Source organism: Myxocyprinus asiaticus, chromosome 41, assembly GCF_019703515.2.
Source record: "Myxocyprinus asiaticus isolate MX2 ecotype Aquarium Trade chromosome 41, UBuf_Myxa_2, whole genome shotgun sequence".
Lineage (NCBI taxonomy): Eukaryota > Metazoa > Chordata > Actinopteri > Cypriniformes > Catostomidae > Myxocyprinus > Myxocyprinus asiaticus.
The window spans coordinates 11,426,227-11,442,869 of record NC_059384.1 but is presented as its reverse complement, the minus strand read 5'-3'; the positions used below and the strand labels follow the sequence as shown (position 1 = coordinate 11,442,869).

General features: G+C 35.8%; 1 protein-coding gene across 4 annotated transcripts in view; it reads right to left on the bottom strand.

The window, feature by feature from the left end:
• LOC127431618 (zinc finger MYND domain-containing protein 11-like) overlaps positions 1 to 16,223 on the bottom strand; it is a 44,738-nt gene extending 28,515 nt beyond the window's left edge. Inside the window, exon 1 of one of the 4 annotated variants that reach the window (XM_051682138.1) lies at positions 16,146 to 16,223. Coding sequence is in view for 1 of the 4 variants with exons in the window: in XM_051682140.1 (XP_051538100.1) it covers positions 16,119 to 16,120 (2 nt within the window). In the remaining 3 variants the exon portion in view is untranslated. The other 3 variants (XM_051682140.1, XM_051682136.1, XM_051682141.1) reach the window with 3 other exon arrangements.
• Positions 16,224 to 16,643: the final 420 nt, after the last annotated feature.

The following is a 16,643-nucleotide window of genomic DNA, read 5'->3' as shown; positions in this document are numbered from 1 at the left end:
TGTCAAGCAGATGCCAGGTGGTTAGAATAGGCAGCAACATCTCCTCATCACTGACCCTCAACACTGGAGCCCCGCAGGGCTGTGTTCTTAGCCCACTCCTGTATTCCCTGTACACACATGACTGTGTGGCAACACATGGCTCCAATGCCATCATTAAGTTTGCTGATGATACGACGGTGGTAGGTCTGATCACTGACAATGACGAAACAGCCTACAGAGAGGAGGTGCACACTCTAACACGCTGGTGTCAGGAGCACAACCTCTCCCTCAACGTCCGATATTAGCCTTTCACCAATATATCGTATCGGCCTATATTTTACCGTAAGCGCACCGATATGAAAACTTTTTTTCAGAAAATATAACGCAGAAAACAATGCTTTAGAATTGGTCTCATAGCGTAGTTTGTCCAGCAGAGTGCGCTCCGACTCCACTGTCTACAAAGCTGACTCTGAGCTGACGGTGTCTCTGCAGACAGGGCGGAGTTAAGCACTGTCTCGGTAAGTTAACTAGTTTGTGAAATACATATTGGAAACTTAATAAAAAATGTCCCCATCATTTTCCCTTTTCAATATAACTAATATAACATTAACCTTGTCCCTGACAACCATGTCACTCATGTCTGTTTGCTGTTAGCCAGCTATAGTTTTTCAGTGCAGTCAGTAATGTAACAGATTGAAAGGTAAGAGAGCATCTTTTTGCAGCTCAGCAGACAACAGTGCGGTGGTGGATTGTGTCTGATGAGTGCTGATTTCATGCTATGTTGTTACGTAGTTGGTGAGACACAATGCTGGAAAGTAAAATAAACAACGTCCGTCTTTTACTCTCCGTGACAACGAGCTTATAGCTAACTAGCTAGTCACGTAGTTACTTTCATTAACTACTTTCCATCCAAGGACTTTTTGCGAAAAAAGTTTTAGCGCATCAAAATAAAGCTGATGGAAACGCAAATTATCGCTAAAATTTCTCAAGTATCGACATAATATTTTTCCATTTAACTTTAGCGCATAAACTCTATGTCGATACATCAAATGTCACGAAAAACTGGTTTGGAAACACTTTTTGTCGAGAAAATTGGCATTAATGCAAAAATGTAATGTCACATGACAGAATTTACCTCAATCGTTTGCCTGTGTTAATCATGACGACAAGGTATACATCCATAAAAGCCAATTTATATGTTTATGGATTGATCTGAATGGCATAATGATCCGATCACTGCAAACATGACACTTCCAGAAGTGCCAACACAAATATCTCGTATCAAGACATGCACATTGACAAGTGCACGGAGAACAAATGAATGGCCACTCTTTGCGATTAATTTAATCGCGGTAGACGATTAAAAAGTTGCTTTTACACACCATTCAAAATAACAGATGTCAGTCATGGAATTAGCCCACAATACAAAAAACATATAATTTCTATACACAAAGATGTTTTAAATTAAAAATAAATACACAATACTAAGAGAAAAGCATCAGTGTGCTTTTTTGGAACACTAACAGCCCAATTCTATAAAATTATTGTTTAGCTTACTTTTGAAAAAAATGCTGGCAAAATTCCCTGTATTAAATTAAATAAATTACCAAACAAAAAACGCATTAAATGTAAAAAAAAAAAAAAATTATCAAAAAAAATTTTTTTTAGACCTATATATGCCTTTTCTTTACACAAACTTAAATTAGCCGTACCCTGTTCTGCAGACGAATAAAGTCGGCTGAATGTCATTTTCTACACTTCAAGACTATAAACTATCAGAACTATTTGTCCAATGCTGAGTTCACGTTCAGAAAACGAGCTTTTGAACATTTAAACACTTAAATATTATAAATCTAACCCTCTTTACCTCGGATCGCATTTGCTGAGCTTCTTCAGAAAATGTAAATTGCATTATGATGCTAAAATTTCTTTTAGATGTTAATCGAGTTCAGTTGGTCGTTAAAAGTTGCTGGACAAATATGCAGGACATAATGCAGTTGTGATGGCGATGCTTTAGATTAGATGATTGTTCAAAATAGCCTACTGAATATCAGAAATGTATCATATGTAATCCCTGATATTACATCGCATCAATTTTTCTTTAACTGCTGTGCACAAAGCATATACACATCGATGGATGGTCCTTATACTAAGACCGAAAATTTCCCCCACTACTTGGTGCAGGTTGCCAGCTTGAACAGGGCCAAGACGATTCACTTTCAGGTCAGAACCGGTGGCAACCTGTGATAGACACAACATCAGGACCAATATTATAGTCCTATCAGAAGGGCAACAGCTCCCTTTTGATTGCAATTACTCATCTTCTGATTGCATTTATTTGTGAAATTAAACTGACAGTTAGCTGGTTAATTTCAATGAATCGTCTCAATACTCTCCCCATTTTACCAAAACTTCGGAAGAAAAAAATTAGGGACATCTGAGAGGCGAACTAGCGATAAACACATATTTCTGTATGAAAACGGCTTCAGGGCAGATTTCTTTTGCGATAAACCAAAACTTATGCAACAAAGTGTTTTTATAAGCATGATGTCATCACGCACACCATTTTTATCAATAAAAGGCCATTTGAATGGAAACAGGCAGAAGACAGCAAATTTTGCAAAAAAAATTTATGCATTTTCACTTTGTCGATAACAAAATAGCACGAAAAGTGGATGGAAACTAGGCTATTGTTGTCAGCTGAGTGGAAGCTAACGTGTAAACATGTATTCACCAAACTGTTTTGTTCAGGATTCACAGTTTGGTACCCCTTCAACCAAACAATTCCAGTCGCTGCATTTATAAAATGTAATATTTAAAAGTCTGGTTTTCCACCGTTGAAAGTTTCCCCTGAACTTGTATAGCAGAATACGGTGCAACAGCGCTGCTTATCTGTTTATCTTGACTCGGCAGTATTAATATAGTCAGCATTTGACTGATCCTAAACAGTAATACTGATGTTTATTTAGATATTTATTTTATTTTTATTTATTCTTTACTTTAATGGTCAGCATTTGACTAATACTAAACATACAGTACTGATGTATATTTAGCTATTTATTTTATTTTTATTTATTCTTTATTTTAATGGTCAGCATTTGACTGATACTAAACATACAGTACTGATGTTTATTAAGCTATTTATTGTATTTTTATTTATTCTTTATTTTCTCAGTGTTCATTTCTAGAATTTGTTGGCAATGTATAATAATAATGTCAAATATTCTTTGATAAAAATTATTTAAGAAATCAGCCTTCTGAGACCTTTGCATAAAAAGGTCTGTTTTCATTCCAGCTCAAAAATTAAATATATCGGCCACCATATCGGTAATCTGAATTTTCCCTCTCTAAAATCGGTATCAGTCTCAAAAATCCCATATCGGTCGGGCTCTAGTTACGGCCTTGCTTGAACCTGCATTATTTTGATTTCACAATGCACATGAACTGATCTGAGAGCGCCACAATGCTATAGCCCACAGATCAGCGCGTCAACGGTTTGTTCTGAATCACACACAGACCGTTTCTCTGTATTTAAATCACAGCCTTTTGTGGATTAATAATCACATATGACCAACTTGCCACTTTGATGTTATTTTAATTGTGCAGCCCTGAAGGATCGTGAAATTAGTCTATTGATGCGCTCTTTATGAAACTTAATGGCCAAATAAAAGCACATTAAAATCATCACGATATTGACGATACTGGTCAATTTTACATCGTCAGCAAAATTATCTCCATTATATTGTTAATATTTTATATATCGCCCAGCCCTAATATATACAGTACTGTGCAAAAGTTTTAGGCACTTGTGAAAAATGTTGCATAGTGAGGATGTCTTCAAAAATAATGAAATAATTAGTTTTCATTTATCACTTAATGTCATACAAAGTCCAGTAAACATAAAAAAGTTAAATCAATATTCGGTGTGATCACCTTTGCCTTTAAAACAGCACCAATTCTCCTAGGTACACCTGGACACAGTTTTTCTTGGTTGTTGGCAGATAGGATGTTCCAAGCTTCTTGGAGAATTTGCCACAGTTCTTCTATCTTCTGTCTCAATTGCTTCTGTCTCTATATGCAATCTCAGACAGACACGATGTTTAGTGGGGGGATTTGTGGGGGCCATGACATCTGTTGCAGGGCTCCCTGTTCTTCAATTCTAATCTTTTCTATTTGCAAAAGTAATGTTTGGGAGTCTAACATTTATATTTCCTATTGACACACTAAAGCTGAAGATATAAATAACAATCTTAAAGAGCACCTATTATGGTTTTTAAACGTGCCTAATTTTGTTTTAATGGTTTCATACAATAGATTTACATGCATCCAAGGTCAAAAAACACTTTAATTTGCACATAATTTAAATTGCAGCATTACCTTTTTTCCCCAGTGTCAAAAACGTTTCGTTCTATGATCCATTCTAAAGGATTAATTCTAAACTCTACTCCACAGAGCCTACTCTGCTCTGATTGGTCAGATGTCCCAGTCTGTTGTGATTGGTCTACCGCTTAGTGTAGTGTTTGAGGGTGGGTCAAAGTTGTTCGTGAGCAGTCAAAGAAGACCAGAGGTGGGTTTTTTGTTACCAAATTACACAGGTTAGTACAGGAAGTAAGTCTGGAATTACTAACGACTCGTTTTGGGTGTTCAAAATCGGTTCTTTCTTTTGTGTCTCGTTTGGAAGACCTCCAGAGGTCGCATTTGTCAGCTGCATACAGTCAGAGGCTGTCTCGTTTCAGAAAAGCGAGTAGGACACTTCGAATGTGACCTTCTTTCACAGGAATTCGGAGGATGCATGAGGTGTATCCGTCGTGGGCACTCACAACCCACAATTCTTTGCTTCAATGGAAATGTCTAAAAAATGACGCCAATTTGCCCGTAAATATGATGTTCAAATGCAAGGAATGTTAATTCCCAAGCTGAAGTACCTCAGTAGAAGGGTGCAGAGTATATAATGTATAATTATATTAAAATATAATTAAAATAAACTATTAGACTAAAAGTACACCTGTAAAATCTATTTTCTTTTCTCTTTAAATCATTATAACTCTCCTAAAATGTATCTCATACATTCCTTTCCAGAGGGACTTTGTTCCCTTCTCACTCAAAGCGCTCACGCTTGTTAAAGAGTGGCGTGCTGTCAAAGCAACCATGTTACCTTCCGTTTGTCCTACGAAGGCCGTCTCGTTTAAACGAGGCTTGTTTAAAGGAGGACACACAGTATAAAGCAGCCTTCAAAGGACGCGTCCTACCTAGCATGCAGCCTTCGAAACGAGACACAGCCAATAACTCCATTTGTCGTGCACTTTGATTTTTGAAACTTTGCAGACTTTTTTACATTCACAAACAGCTATATAACACACTACATGAAAGGTAATATTTGAAAAACAATAATAGGTACACTTTAAGGCAAATGCTTTTGTGAAACATCTTATGTGCCTAAGACTTTTGCACAGTACTATAAATGTAATATATATATATATATATATATATATATATATATATATATATATATATATATATATATATATATATATACATATATGTATTTCAGATATGCATATTTGTTGGGGCCTGCTTACTGCATTAAAACACAAAGTGTAATTCGTGCACAAATTGCTCCGATGGTTGGAAACGTACTTTTATTATGGAATTAAAATACCGGTCAGGGGGCTTAAATAATTGCGTTAATTTAACGCATTATTTTTTATATAATTAATCACACTAAATTAACAGTTAAATCGACAGCACTACAAAATGTGAAGATACTGCATCCTTTTAACCTTTTGCTAAATGGAGCAAAAGCGTAATACACCGTAATAAAATCATCCACACCAAAACCAGACTAATCCTACAATAACATACTTCATTTAACAAGCCTTTGTTTTCACCAAAATGGATACACAAAAATACAAAATTAGTTGACAACTGTCATCTGTCAGACAGTGTTGTTCCCAGGAAAAAGTTATTGTTCATCACTTCATGACAAGCAGACCATTTTTATATGATTGTTGATTTCCACAGTTACTCTGTTAGTTTTGGAGCATTCAACAGTGTCTTGTATATGATGTGCACCTCTCTATACGCACAATCAACTCTCTGTTCTGTTTATAGCACAATAAAATGTTCTTACCGCTCACCATGCTTCAACCAAGAGCAGAAATTGTTGTGGGATTTATTAGTAGTTTATTTAATACCTTGGACAAGAATGAAAAAACTAATCTAGCACATCTCAACATTACAGAATTGCACAGATTTACACCTATTTAAGCTAAAACCTTCATCAGCATTAACTCTGTATCTGCAATAGTCTGCGGTATTTTCAGGCTCTACGTGGCATGAAGAACAGACAAAACAGAATGTCACATTAATTGCTGTTGCGCTAACTGTTACTGCTTCTACATTATACTGCCAGATGGTTCTTACAGATTTCAGTAGGAAACCATCTGATTAAAGGTAGATTCTAATGAGTTTCAGAGAATAAGAAAACAACAACAAACACTTACTAATTAAAAAGCAAAAATAACTGTTTTTGATTTTAAAAACATTAAATGAATGTTCTAGTTTCAATACAAGTTAAGCTCAATCAACAACATTTGCTTAATGTTGATTACCATCAAAAAACAATTGACTCCACCGTTTATGTAGCAAAAAGCAAATATCGCAATTACAGTAAAGCACTTACAATGAAGGTGAATGGGGCCAGTCCATAAACAGTAAAATACAAACTTTCAAAGGTATAGCCACAAGACATTTTACCATGATTTTAGTGTGATAAAAATCGTTTACCGGAATTACATGGTTTACCGCTATACGCTGTCATGACAACAAAGTTGTAATATTGTTTTTAACTCTACACAAATATGGTTCGCAAGCGATTTTATCAAAGTAAAATCATGTTAACACATAAAATGTTCATGTTGTGTGACTATACTTTTAAAACAGTGTATATTTTAATGTTTATGGACTGACCCCCTTCACTTCCAATATAAGTGCCTTACTGTAACTGCGATTTGCCACTTATAACCTTATGCAACTTGTATTCACATTGTGAAACCTGTTAGCTGTTTTTATTTCAATAAGCAAAAGTAATTTTACTGAAAAAACCTAGGAAACCATTTCCAAGCAGAAAGAAGTATACAACCCGATCTCATGAAAAGTTGTACATAATTTACGAGTTGGCTATGTCGTATGGTCTCGCACGATGTTGTTCGCATAAACTCGTACGACTTCATCACGTGCAAATTCCCGGATGTGTAATGCGGCAGCATGAGTTCCACGCACGAGGCGTTAATGACATACTTATTAATATTATGCCCTTACCCAAACCCCTTATTTAAATTTAACCAATCAGTAGAGTGTGTAAACATGATAGGAAGCTGTTTTGTGTGACAGAAGCAAGTAATTGTCACGTATTAGATGGAAACGTTGTCCAGCGACATCATTGGCTGTAATGAAACTCGTAGGGATTCAAACAAGTGCAGTCGCACGATATCATTCGAATAAGCCAAATTTAGAAAGGTCGTACGAATCCTGACGAATTCGCCGTGAGAGTGTGTTGGAAGTATAGGTCTCTGCGGTACAATAATGGGTGTTTCTCAATCTGTGGGCATTTTCAAATGGCGATGGGCTTTTCTAAACTATCCAATGAAAGTATAAAAAAGACAGCAGAGATTGCTAGTAAATTTAACAGACCATAATTTCAAGTAAAGTCTACAGACAATTCTTGGTGGCTTTAATTAGACATTCTCAAGTAAATTTGCTTGTAATATTGTTTCAAGTAAATTTTACTCACTATTTGTTTGTACATTTTACTTAAGCAATGTAGCACTGAATGCTTTTAAAAGTGTACTAACATTTCAATACTTTTTTAACAAACTTAGTCATGTACCACATGACACACAGAAACCTTTCACAGGGAAGCTTAATTCATGCTATGTAGTCTATTAGACAACATCACCTTGCTTTTATGGCTACAGAAACAATGCACAGAGTTGCGCATGCAGACGTGTACACCTGGTGCACAAAACACGATGACGGTAACAATCAACCGATTATTTTTTATTTATTTTTTTATCATGAAAGGGTAATTTTGAATAGAAAATAAAATTCTGACTTCACAAAACAAGAAGTTCCTAAATGTAACAACAAAATCAACAATAAAAATGGTGTCAATAAACTTGCAAACAGTAAAATCATGCACATTCATCAATAATTCAAGCCCTGTGCATGCTGGGAACACCACCTTAGAAAAGTTAAGTAAAATTTACTTATTTCATATAAGTAATGTTTACTCAAATTAGCAAATAAATATGACAAAGTTTACTAGTTTAGGATTGGTACATGATTACGCATTGAAAAGATTCCAAACAAACAAATAATATTTACATATAAGCTAGAGCATTAGGAATTGAGTACAAATGTAGAATTTACTTAATATTTGCAAGTTCGCGCTTGAACTAACTTACTCAGTGTAGAAAGTACTTTTCTGTTTTATTTACTTGACTTTATTTTTTTTATTTTTTTTTTCCAGTGCACTTTTATGGAACATTTTACGACTTTACGTTGTCAGTTTGCTGTTTTTATTTCAATGAGCATAATTGTTTTTTTGTTTTTTTTTTAATATGATGTCTGGAAAGAAGCAGAAGAACATTATAATAAAATTCGTGAGGAGAAAAAAAAAGGGGCAAAACTATATGTTCACTTAATTGCGCAATCCGCAGAAAGGATGGGAACCGAAGGCTTCCCGATCGAATGCTACCAGGACAACATTGTAACAACTGTAACAGTATGAACAAAAGTTACATTCTAACGTTTTTAAAACTATTGCACGGTAATTTTTACAACCCTTGTAGACGGATACTGTATCCACAAGCCGCCCATGTGATCAAAACCCGAGTGCTGGAATGTACAGTAGCCTACGTGCGGATCGGAACAAAAAGCATTTATGACAGATTACCTTTACTAACAGATTCATGCCAATGTTACTTCTGAAAGCATGATGTTTTTGACAGCTGTCTGTCTTATTAGTGATATCAATCAAACCCATTTCGCGCTGTCGGCCACAGTGCCAAAAATAAACAACAAACGTGTGTCTACGAGTCATAAAACTATAAACACGAGGGCGGCGTAAACACGCCAGCTGTTGTGTGTGTGTTTTTTTTTTTTACACCTGTCCACACCGTTTCATCTAATCAAAACGCAAGGATCCACCAATAATAACCCGATTCAATTGCAAATGGAGGGAAACCCCTTCATCGGTGCCTAGACATTCTTGCTGGTGAGCTACATGGACGCCATGTTGATATCCCTCCCTCGCTTCTAGACAAAACCATCCAGTTGGAAGTGGATTTTTTTTGTTGTTGTTGATTTTTTTTTCTTTTTTTTTTCTCTCTTTGCTACGAATGTCATCAAATCGACCCGGTTTGTGCGTCTACTTACCGCTGTCCGACAGCTGATTAAACGCCTCGCCGTTTAGTCTCACTTTAGGATGTAACGCAGCGCTGCTTACATTTGTGTTTCCGGAGTTAAATGTCAGAATGATGGTTGGTTGGAAGAGCCCGGCCTCAGTTAAGCGTTCGGAGGGGGCGCTCACACACTGCACCTATACACATATGCAAGCTGATAGAGAACTCTAGTGACAGTTTCTGGAGTTGCACGCTTTGATTCGCACGTCTCACCTAGAATCTTTTTTTCACAGCCTCACTATAATTTATGATATATATATTTTTTTCTTTTCACTCATAGATGAAACAATTTCAAGTAAAATTCCACTTTTAGTAATTACTCTGTTATATCTGAACATTTATTATCAATTTATAACCTTATTTATTTTTTTATTTTTTATTATTGATAGTTTATTTTCCTCTTTATTATAGATGCAATATGTTGTGTAATAGGGTACAAACGGGGTTAAAGGCACATCTTAAGGAAAATTCGCTTTTTTTCTGGTCACAAAGTGTATCAAGATTGAAGAAAATAAATTTATTTTTACTAAATACTGATGGAGCAACATAATTTGTGTGAAAATAAATAATAACGTATATTTGTATAATTCAAATTCTTAGTGGTGAGGGAGCCTTTTACCCCACACTTGGGTAAACACTAGGGTTAAAAGGCCCCCCGCCGGGTTATAGTGATATAGAGTAAATATTGAGACAATAGTTATATGGCAAAATGGGTCAACTTAGGCAAATACTTTTGAAACAGCAAGGTGCTTTTTTGAATAACAAATTAAGATAATGCTTATTCAAAATAACCACTTCAGAAAAGGGTTAACATTTTCTGTTCATTTCAATCCAATCACATTTGGCATTTCATAACATCTCAAGTATTCTATAAACATTTGATTGGATCAGTCAATGTGAAATTACTTTGATCATTTTTTGTAAAAAATAAAAAAAACAATCAATAAAAAATAAATAAATAAATAAATAAATCTACTCGACCAACTTAAAGCTGCATTCAATAACTTTTGTCTTTGTGTCATCTTGGATTTACACTGACACCTAGTGGCTTGGATGCTGCATCATTTAAAATCAATTGTTTTCAGTTTCAGATGTCATTGTAGAAATGCAGTATTCACAGTCAGCCATGATTATTTTAATCAATGAGAAAAAGTGTCAAATAACAGGATGCTTACGGAGATTACGTGAGTAGTATTCAGCTGGTCATGTGATTCTGACATGGCAGCCCCCATGTGCGGACCCTCTCCATGTAGAATAAAACAGCTTTTATAAGGTTACTGATATGACTGGAGTCTTCATTTTAATGTGACTGCTCATGATGTCCTACAGTACATATGTTGCAAAATTACAATTCATGTCTTTAGGAGTTCAACTTTTGAAAAAAATTACTGAATGCATCTTTAAGAAAAACATAATGTTTTAAGGGGGCCTTTATCCCTTGCAACAGGGGGGCTTTTTATTTTATTTTATTTTTTTAATTTTTTTTACCTCAAATACTATCCTTTCACTTCTTGGACAGTTCTTAAAACACTTTTGATTTAATTACCTTGAACAAAACTCAAAATGATAAATAAATATTTTGTCAAATAATAAATGTGATAATTTTAGGGATTCTCGTTAGCTACATACATTTGCAACAAGTAATTAAATATTAAATCAAATTACCTCAAAATCAAACTTCATGGATCAGCATTATTTTTGCGGTGTATAGTGACAAACAGGTGTTAAGGAAATAACTGTTTTTGTTGCTGTTTAGTGTTTTGGGAGAAAATAAAATAAAAAGTGCATTTTATCCCAGGGGGCCTTTAGCCCCATTGTACCCTAATATTTAATCATAAATCCTCACTATTATTGTATTGTTCTGAAAGGTCACAAATAAGCACATTGTGTAACCTAACATTTACACTGGAGTGAGTAAAAAAAAAAAAAAAAAAAAAAAAAAAAGAATTATTATTATTATTACCACTACTGGCACCTTTAATTTTTATGGTTTCTCGTAATTAATATTAAATTATTAATATTATAATTGTTGTTCTTGTTGTTGTTGTTGTTTATGTTGTTGTTAGCTTTTGTTGTGTGTATTGATGCTTTGGCAATGTTGTATGCAAAAACAACAATGCCAATAAAGTACTCTGAAATTGAAAATAAATTAAATTATTTCTTAACCTATTTTTGAGGTGAACAAGTTTTTATTTATTTATTTATTTGTTTGTTTGTTATCAGCCGCTTTTCCAGCAGATGGCGATAAACTGACGTATATAGATTGACACTATTTAAATGTGGAGGCAACAGCAGAAAAACACAAACCGCACCAGTGAGTTCAGTGTTAAACAGTATAAGGAATTGGCTTGATCGTATGGTATAAAAGAAAAGTCTGTAACAACCAAACAAAGAAGAAATACATAAGTAATTATTGCTTCATGTCACATGTTCTGTGTCAGGTGGAATAGTACAGTAGGTTGTTTAAAATTTAACTCTCATTCTCTCCCTGTGTACAGCAATGTACAGCTGTCAAGCACGAATATTTCATTACCCAACATGAATAGAACGATTTAAATTCCTTTATTTACAAAAGTATGTCATAACAGAATGAGATGAGGAGTTGGGCAGTGATTTGAGAGAAAGAACTGGATAATTGCCTTGAAAAAGTATTCAGCTATTTTTACCATACAAGCAAACCTTATGAGGACTGGATCGCCTTGAATCCAAATGTGTTGCAAAATGCATTTGGATCTGAGTGTGCTTACATTTTTCCTAACTTTAGTATCACAACAAAATATTGTTAAGTCTAAACACATTTCAAGTTTTGACAAAATGTTTGCCATGTGGCAAAGATTATTCTGGTAATGTCTGCTTGATATGTCCTTATTGCAAGAAACAGTTAGCCAAGAATGAGAACGCTCAGAAGACAAAATGTTTCTATTCCCTGGGTAATCATCACTTTGCAAGTCGTATTTTGTTACATGCAAAGACTAATTTTTATTGTTGAAACCTTTTAGAGATAAATGTATTACTATCCAGTGGATGCAGCCAACAGAAGTTGCATTTTTTGGCACTCATTCTCAGTTCCTTTTGCTCTGTACTTCAGGTGGGACACAAAGTGAGACAGTGAGATGACATGGAAGTTGTAAATGATTCTATGCTTTTACAAGAACCATTCACACCCTGGCGTGTTTATATACACCTGGGTATAGCATTTCTCATCTGGCTTCAGTTTTACCCTTTCAAGTAGAAACAGAACTAATGACTATGATGAAATGCCTTCTTGTTTTAAGATACCTCTGCATATAAAAGCCAATGCATAAGTTCCCAACCAGACAGATTCAAGTTCAGCCACCCACCTTTTTGGGTTCCTAAATAATTATACATATTATTAATATATATTAATTAGGAGTTCCAGACTATCTCAGTGTACATGGCAAAATAAGCATTTTCATTTGTTCATCTGACTACCAGTCTATTATTAAATGTCAGATTCCTGTCAGGGCAGACCGTCTTGAAAATGACAGGTCCTCCTGGATCAGTACAGGCATTATCCTGCCAGTGCATGCATTAATCTACACTCTGTTGAGTGTACACTCTGAGCACTCAGACTTTAGGAAAATGATAGACCTGCGTTCTTGCATCATTTTTTAGTTCAATTGTTAAATCTTCATAGATGGATAAATCTTTCTGGATTTTATTTTAATATATACAGCTCAAACAAAGTGTATTTTTGGGACAAAAAGCAGGAGTGCTTGAGAGAACGTAAAAGCATACGTAAAACAGAATCCATAAATGATGATGAACTACATGTCAGACTTTAACTTTGTAAAATTCTCCAGTGCAGATGATGGTCTGAGTTTGAAAGATTAATATCTACTATTAATTTTTCCACATTACTGAATTTCCTCTTGTTTCCTGTGCAATGACATTCACTAAAACACTCATTTCTATTGAAATGCATTTATTCAAACATCATAAAATAATAAAATAATAATTTCCTTTGTATATAGACAGATCTCAATCACAACAACTGGATCAAGTTGTGTTTATATCAGTCTGGCTAACCTATAATTTTTTAATTTGAATTTAATGCATAACATATGTAATGTCATGCAAAGTTGATTTATAATGTGTCACACTGGCCCTGGGACAACCAGAAGAGGTCACTGTTATGTCAAATCCCTGCCACTCATCTCCAGAATCATTTTTAATGAGAAAATCCCAGCACTGTATGCCAGTATTTTTTTTTAAATATCCTCATTCGAGTTTTCAGATCATCTCCATCCTTTGTGTTGACTCGAGTGATGTGAAACAAACTGTCTTGGACTCCAGCTTTAGAAGTTATGACTCTACTGACATCCATATACAGTGGTGTGAAAAAGTGTTTGCCCCCTTCCTGATTTCTTATTTTTTTGCATGTTTGTCACACTTAAAAGTTTCAGATCATCAAATAAGTTTAAATATTAGTCAAAGATAACACAAGTAAACACAAAATGCAGTTTTTAAATGAAGGTTGTTATTATTAAGGGAAAACAAAATCCAAACCTACATGGCCCTGTGTGAAAAAGTGTTTGCCCCACCTGTTAAAACATAACTTATCTGTGGTTTATCACACCTGAGTTCAATTTCTCTAGCCACACCCAGGCCTGATTTCTGCCACACCTGTTCTCAATCAAGAAATCACTTAAATAGGACCTGCCTGACAAAGAGAAGTAGACCAAAAGATCTTCAAAAGCTAGACATCATGCCGAGATCCAAAGAAATTCAGGAACAAATGAGAAAGAAAGTAATTGAGATCTATCAGTCTGGAAAAGGTTATAAAGCCATTTCTAAAGCTTTGGGACTCCAGAGAACCACAGTGAGAGCCATTATCCACAAATGGCAAAAACATGGAACAGTGGTGAACCTTCCCAGGAGTGGCCAATCGACCAAAATTACCCCAAGAGCACAGCGACGACTCATCCAAGAGGTCACAAAATTCCCCACAACAACATCCAAAGAACTGCAGGCCTCACTTGCCTCAGTTAAGGTCAGTGTTCATGACTCCACCATAAGAAAGAGACTGGGCAAAAATGGCCTGCATGGCAGAGTTCCAAGACGAAAACCACTGCTGAGCAAAAAGAACATTAAGGCTCGTCTCATTTTTGCCAGAAAACATCTTGATGATCCCCAAGACTTTTGGGAAAATACTCTGTGGACTGACGAGACAAAAGTTGAACTTTTTGGAAGGTGTATGTCCCATTACATCTGGCGTAAAAGTAACACCGCATTTCAGAAAAAGAACATCATACCAACAGTAAAATATGGTGGTGGTAGTGTGATGGTCTGGGGCTGTTTTGCTGCTTCAGGACCTGGAAGACTTGCTGTGATAAATGGAACCGTGAATTCTGCTGTCTACCAAAAAATCCTGAAGGAGAATGTCCGGCCATCTGTTCGTGACCTCAAGCTGAAGCGAACTTGGGTTCTGCAGCAGGACAATGATCCAAAACACACCACCAAGTCCACCTCTGAATGGCTGAAGAAAAACAAAATGAAGACTTTGGAGTGGCCTAGTCAAAGTCCTGACCTGAATCCTATTGAGATGCTGTGGCATGACCTTAAAAAGGCAGTTCATGCTCGAAAACCCTCCAATGTGGCTGAATTACAACAATTCTGCAAAGATGAGTGGGCCAAAATTCCTCCACAGCGCTGTAAAAGACTCATTGCAAGTTATCGCAAACGCTTGATTGCAGTTGTTGCTGCTAAGGGTGGCCCAACCAGTTATTAGGTTTAGGGGGCAATCACTTTTTCACACAGGGCCATGTAGGTTTGGATTTTGTTTTCCCTTAATAATAACAACCTTCATTTAAAAACTGCATTTTGTGTTTACTTGTGTTATCTTTGACTAATATTTAAACTTGTTTGATGATCTGAAACATTTAAGTGTGACAAACATGCAAAAAAATAAGAAATCAGGAAGGGGGCAAACACTTTTTCACACCACTGTACACTGCGCTTGAGGGCTGTGCTGAACACCGTTGTTACGGGTAAATTTGACCCAGTTCATTTAAAGACTTACAAGAAAGCTGTACAATGCCAAAAAACTTGTATTTTAAAACTGTATGGCAGTGTCAAAATAAAAATATCACCAAAGATTACAACTGTTTGAAAATAATAAAAACTAGTATCATTTGTTTCACAATGATAGGAACAAATGTGTTTGTGTGTGTGGGGAGGGGGGCATACACACCCACCCATCCACAAGAACGCATGAATGCACACTCACACACATGCACACACACAGTAAACACACACAAAAAACACAAATAAACAATATGTGACAAATTATTAATTCAATGTAAAAATAATGAAGTTAAATGGAAACAAATGTGTTTGTGTGATTTAAGCAAAACTGGACCCACACACACCCACACACCTACCCCCACCCACCCACCAACAAACACCAACACCCACACACACACACACACACACAAACACAAAAACACAATATTGTTTGTCACAATATTATTAGCTCAGTATAAAAATGATAGACATCAATGGCAACAAATTTGTGTCTGAATGTGTGTGTGTTTGTCTTGCTTGTGTGGTTCAAGCAAGACCTGACCAACGCACAGCAAAACACCTTCCACAAACATACATGCACGCGCGCACACACACACACACACACACATGAATACATACTTTACGTACATTCTAATGTAAATATGGATCATTTACTTATTGTCACGCCTCCCTTGGGCTCTCCACCTCCCTCAGTGTTCCTCTCCTCTTCTCCTGCTTTCTAATTCGCCACACCTGCACACAATCAGCTCACTCATCAAGGACTGCTTAAATAAGTCACTTTCACTTCAGTTCACTGTCAATTCTCACTAAGGACTATAGTCTGACCACGCTGCTCCCATGCAGTGTTTATGTAATGAAATTGATCTAAGCTTGAAGATTTACCTTGTTGTTTGTTTATTTTAACCAAGTTTCTCTAACCTGACTCTTCCTCCAAAGTTCTGTTAACAATATTACATTGATACTCACCTTGCTGATCCTTCATCATCCTGAGAAGTCTACTTACCATAACTTAACTGTGTCATCATGTGTGTTGATCTCACCGTGCATTTCCTGTAAACCCTGTGTGTTCACATTAAACGCTCTCGCACCTGGTTCCAAAAACAGTAGACTTGACCAGCTATGGAACCAGCGAGACCAGACTCACCCAGCGCT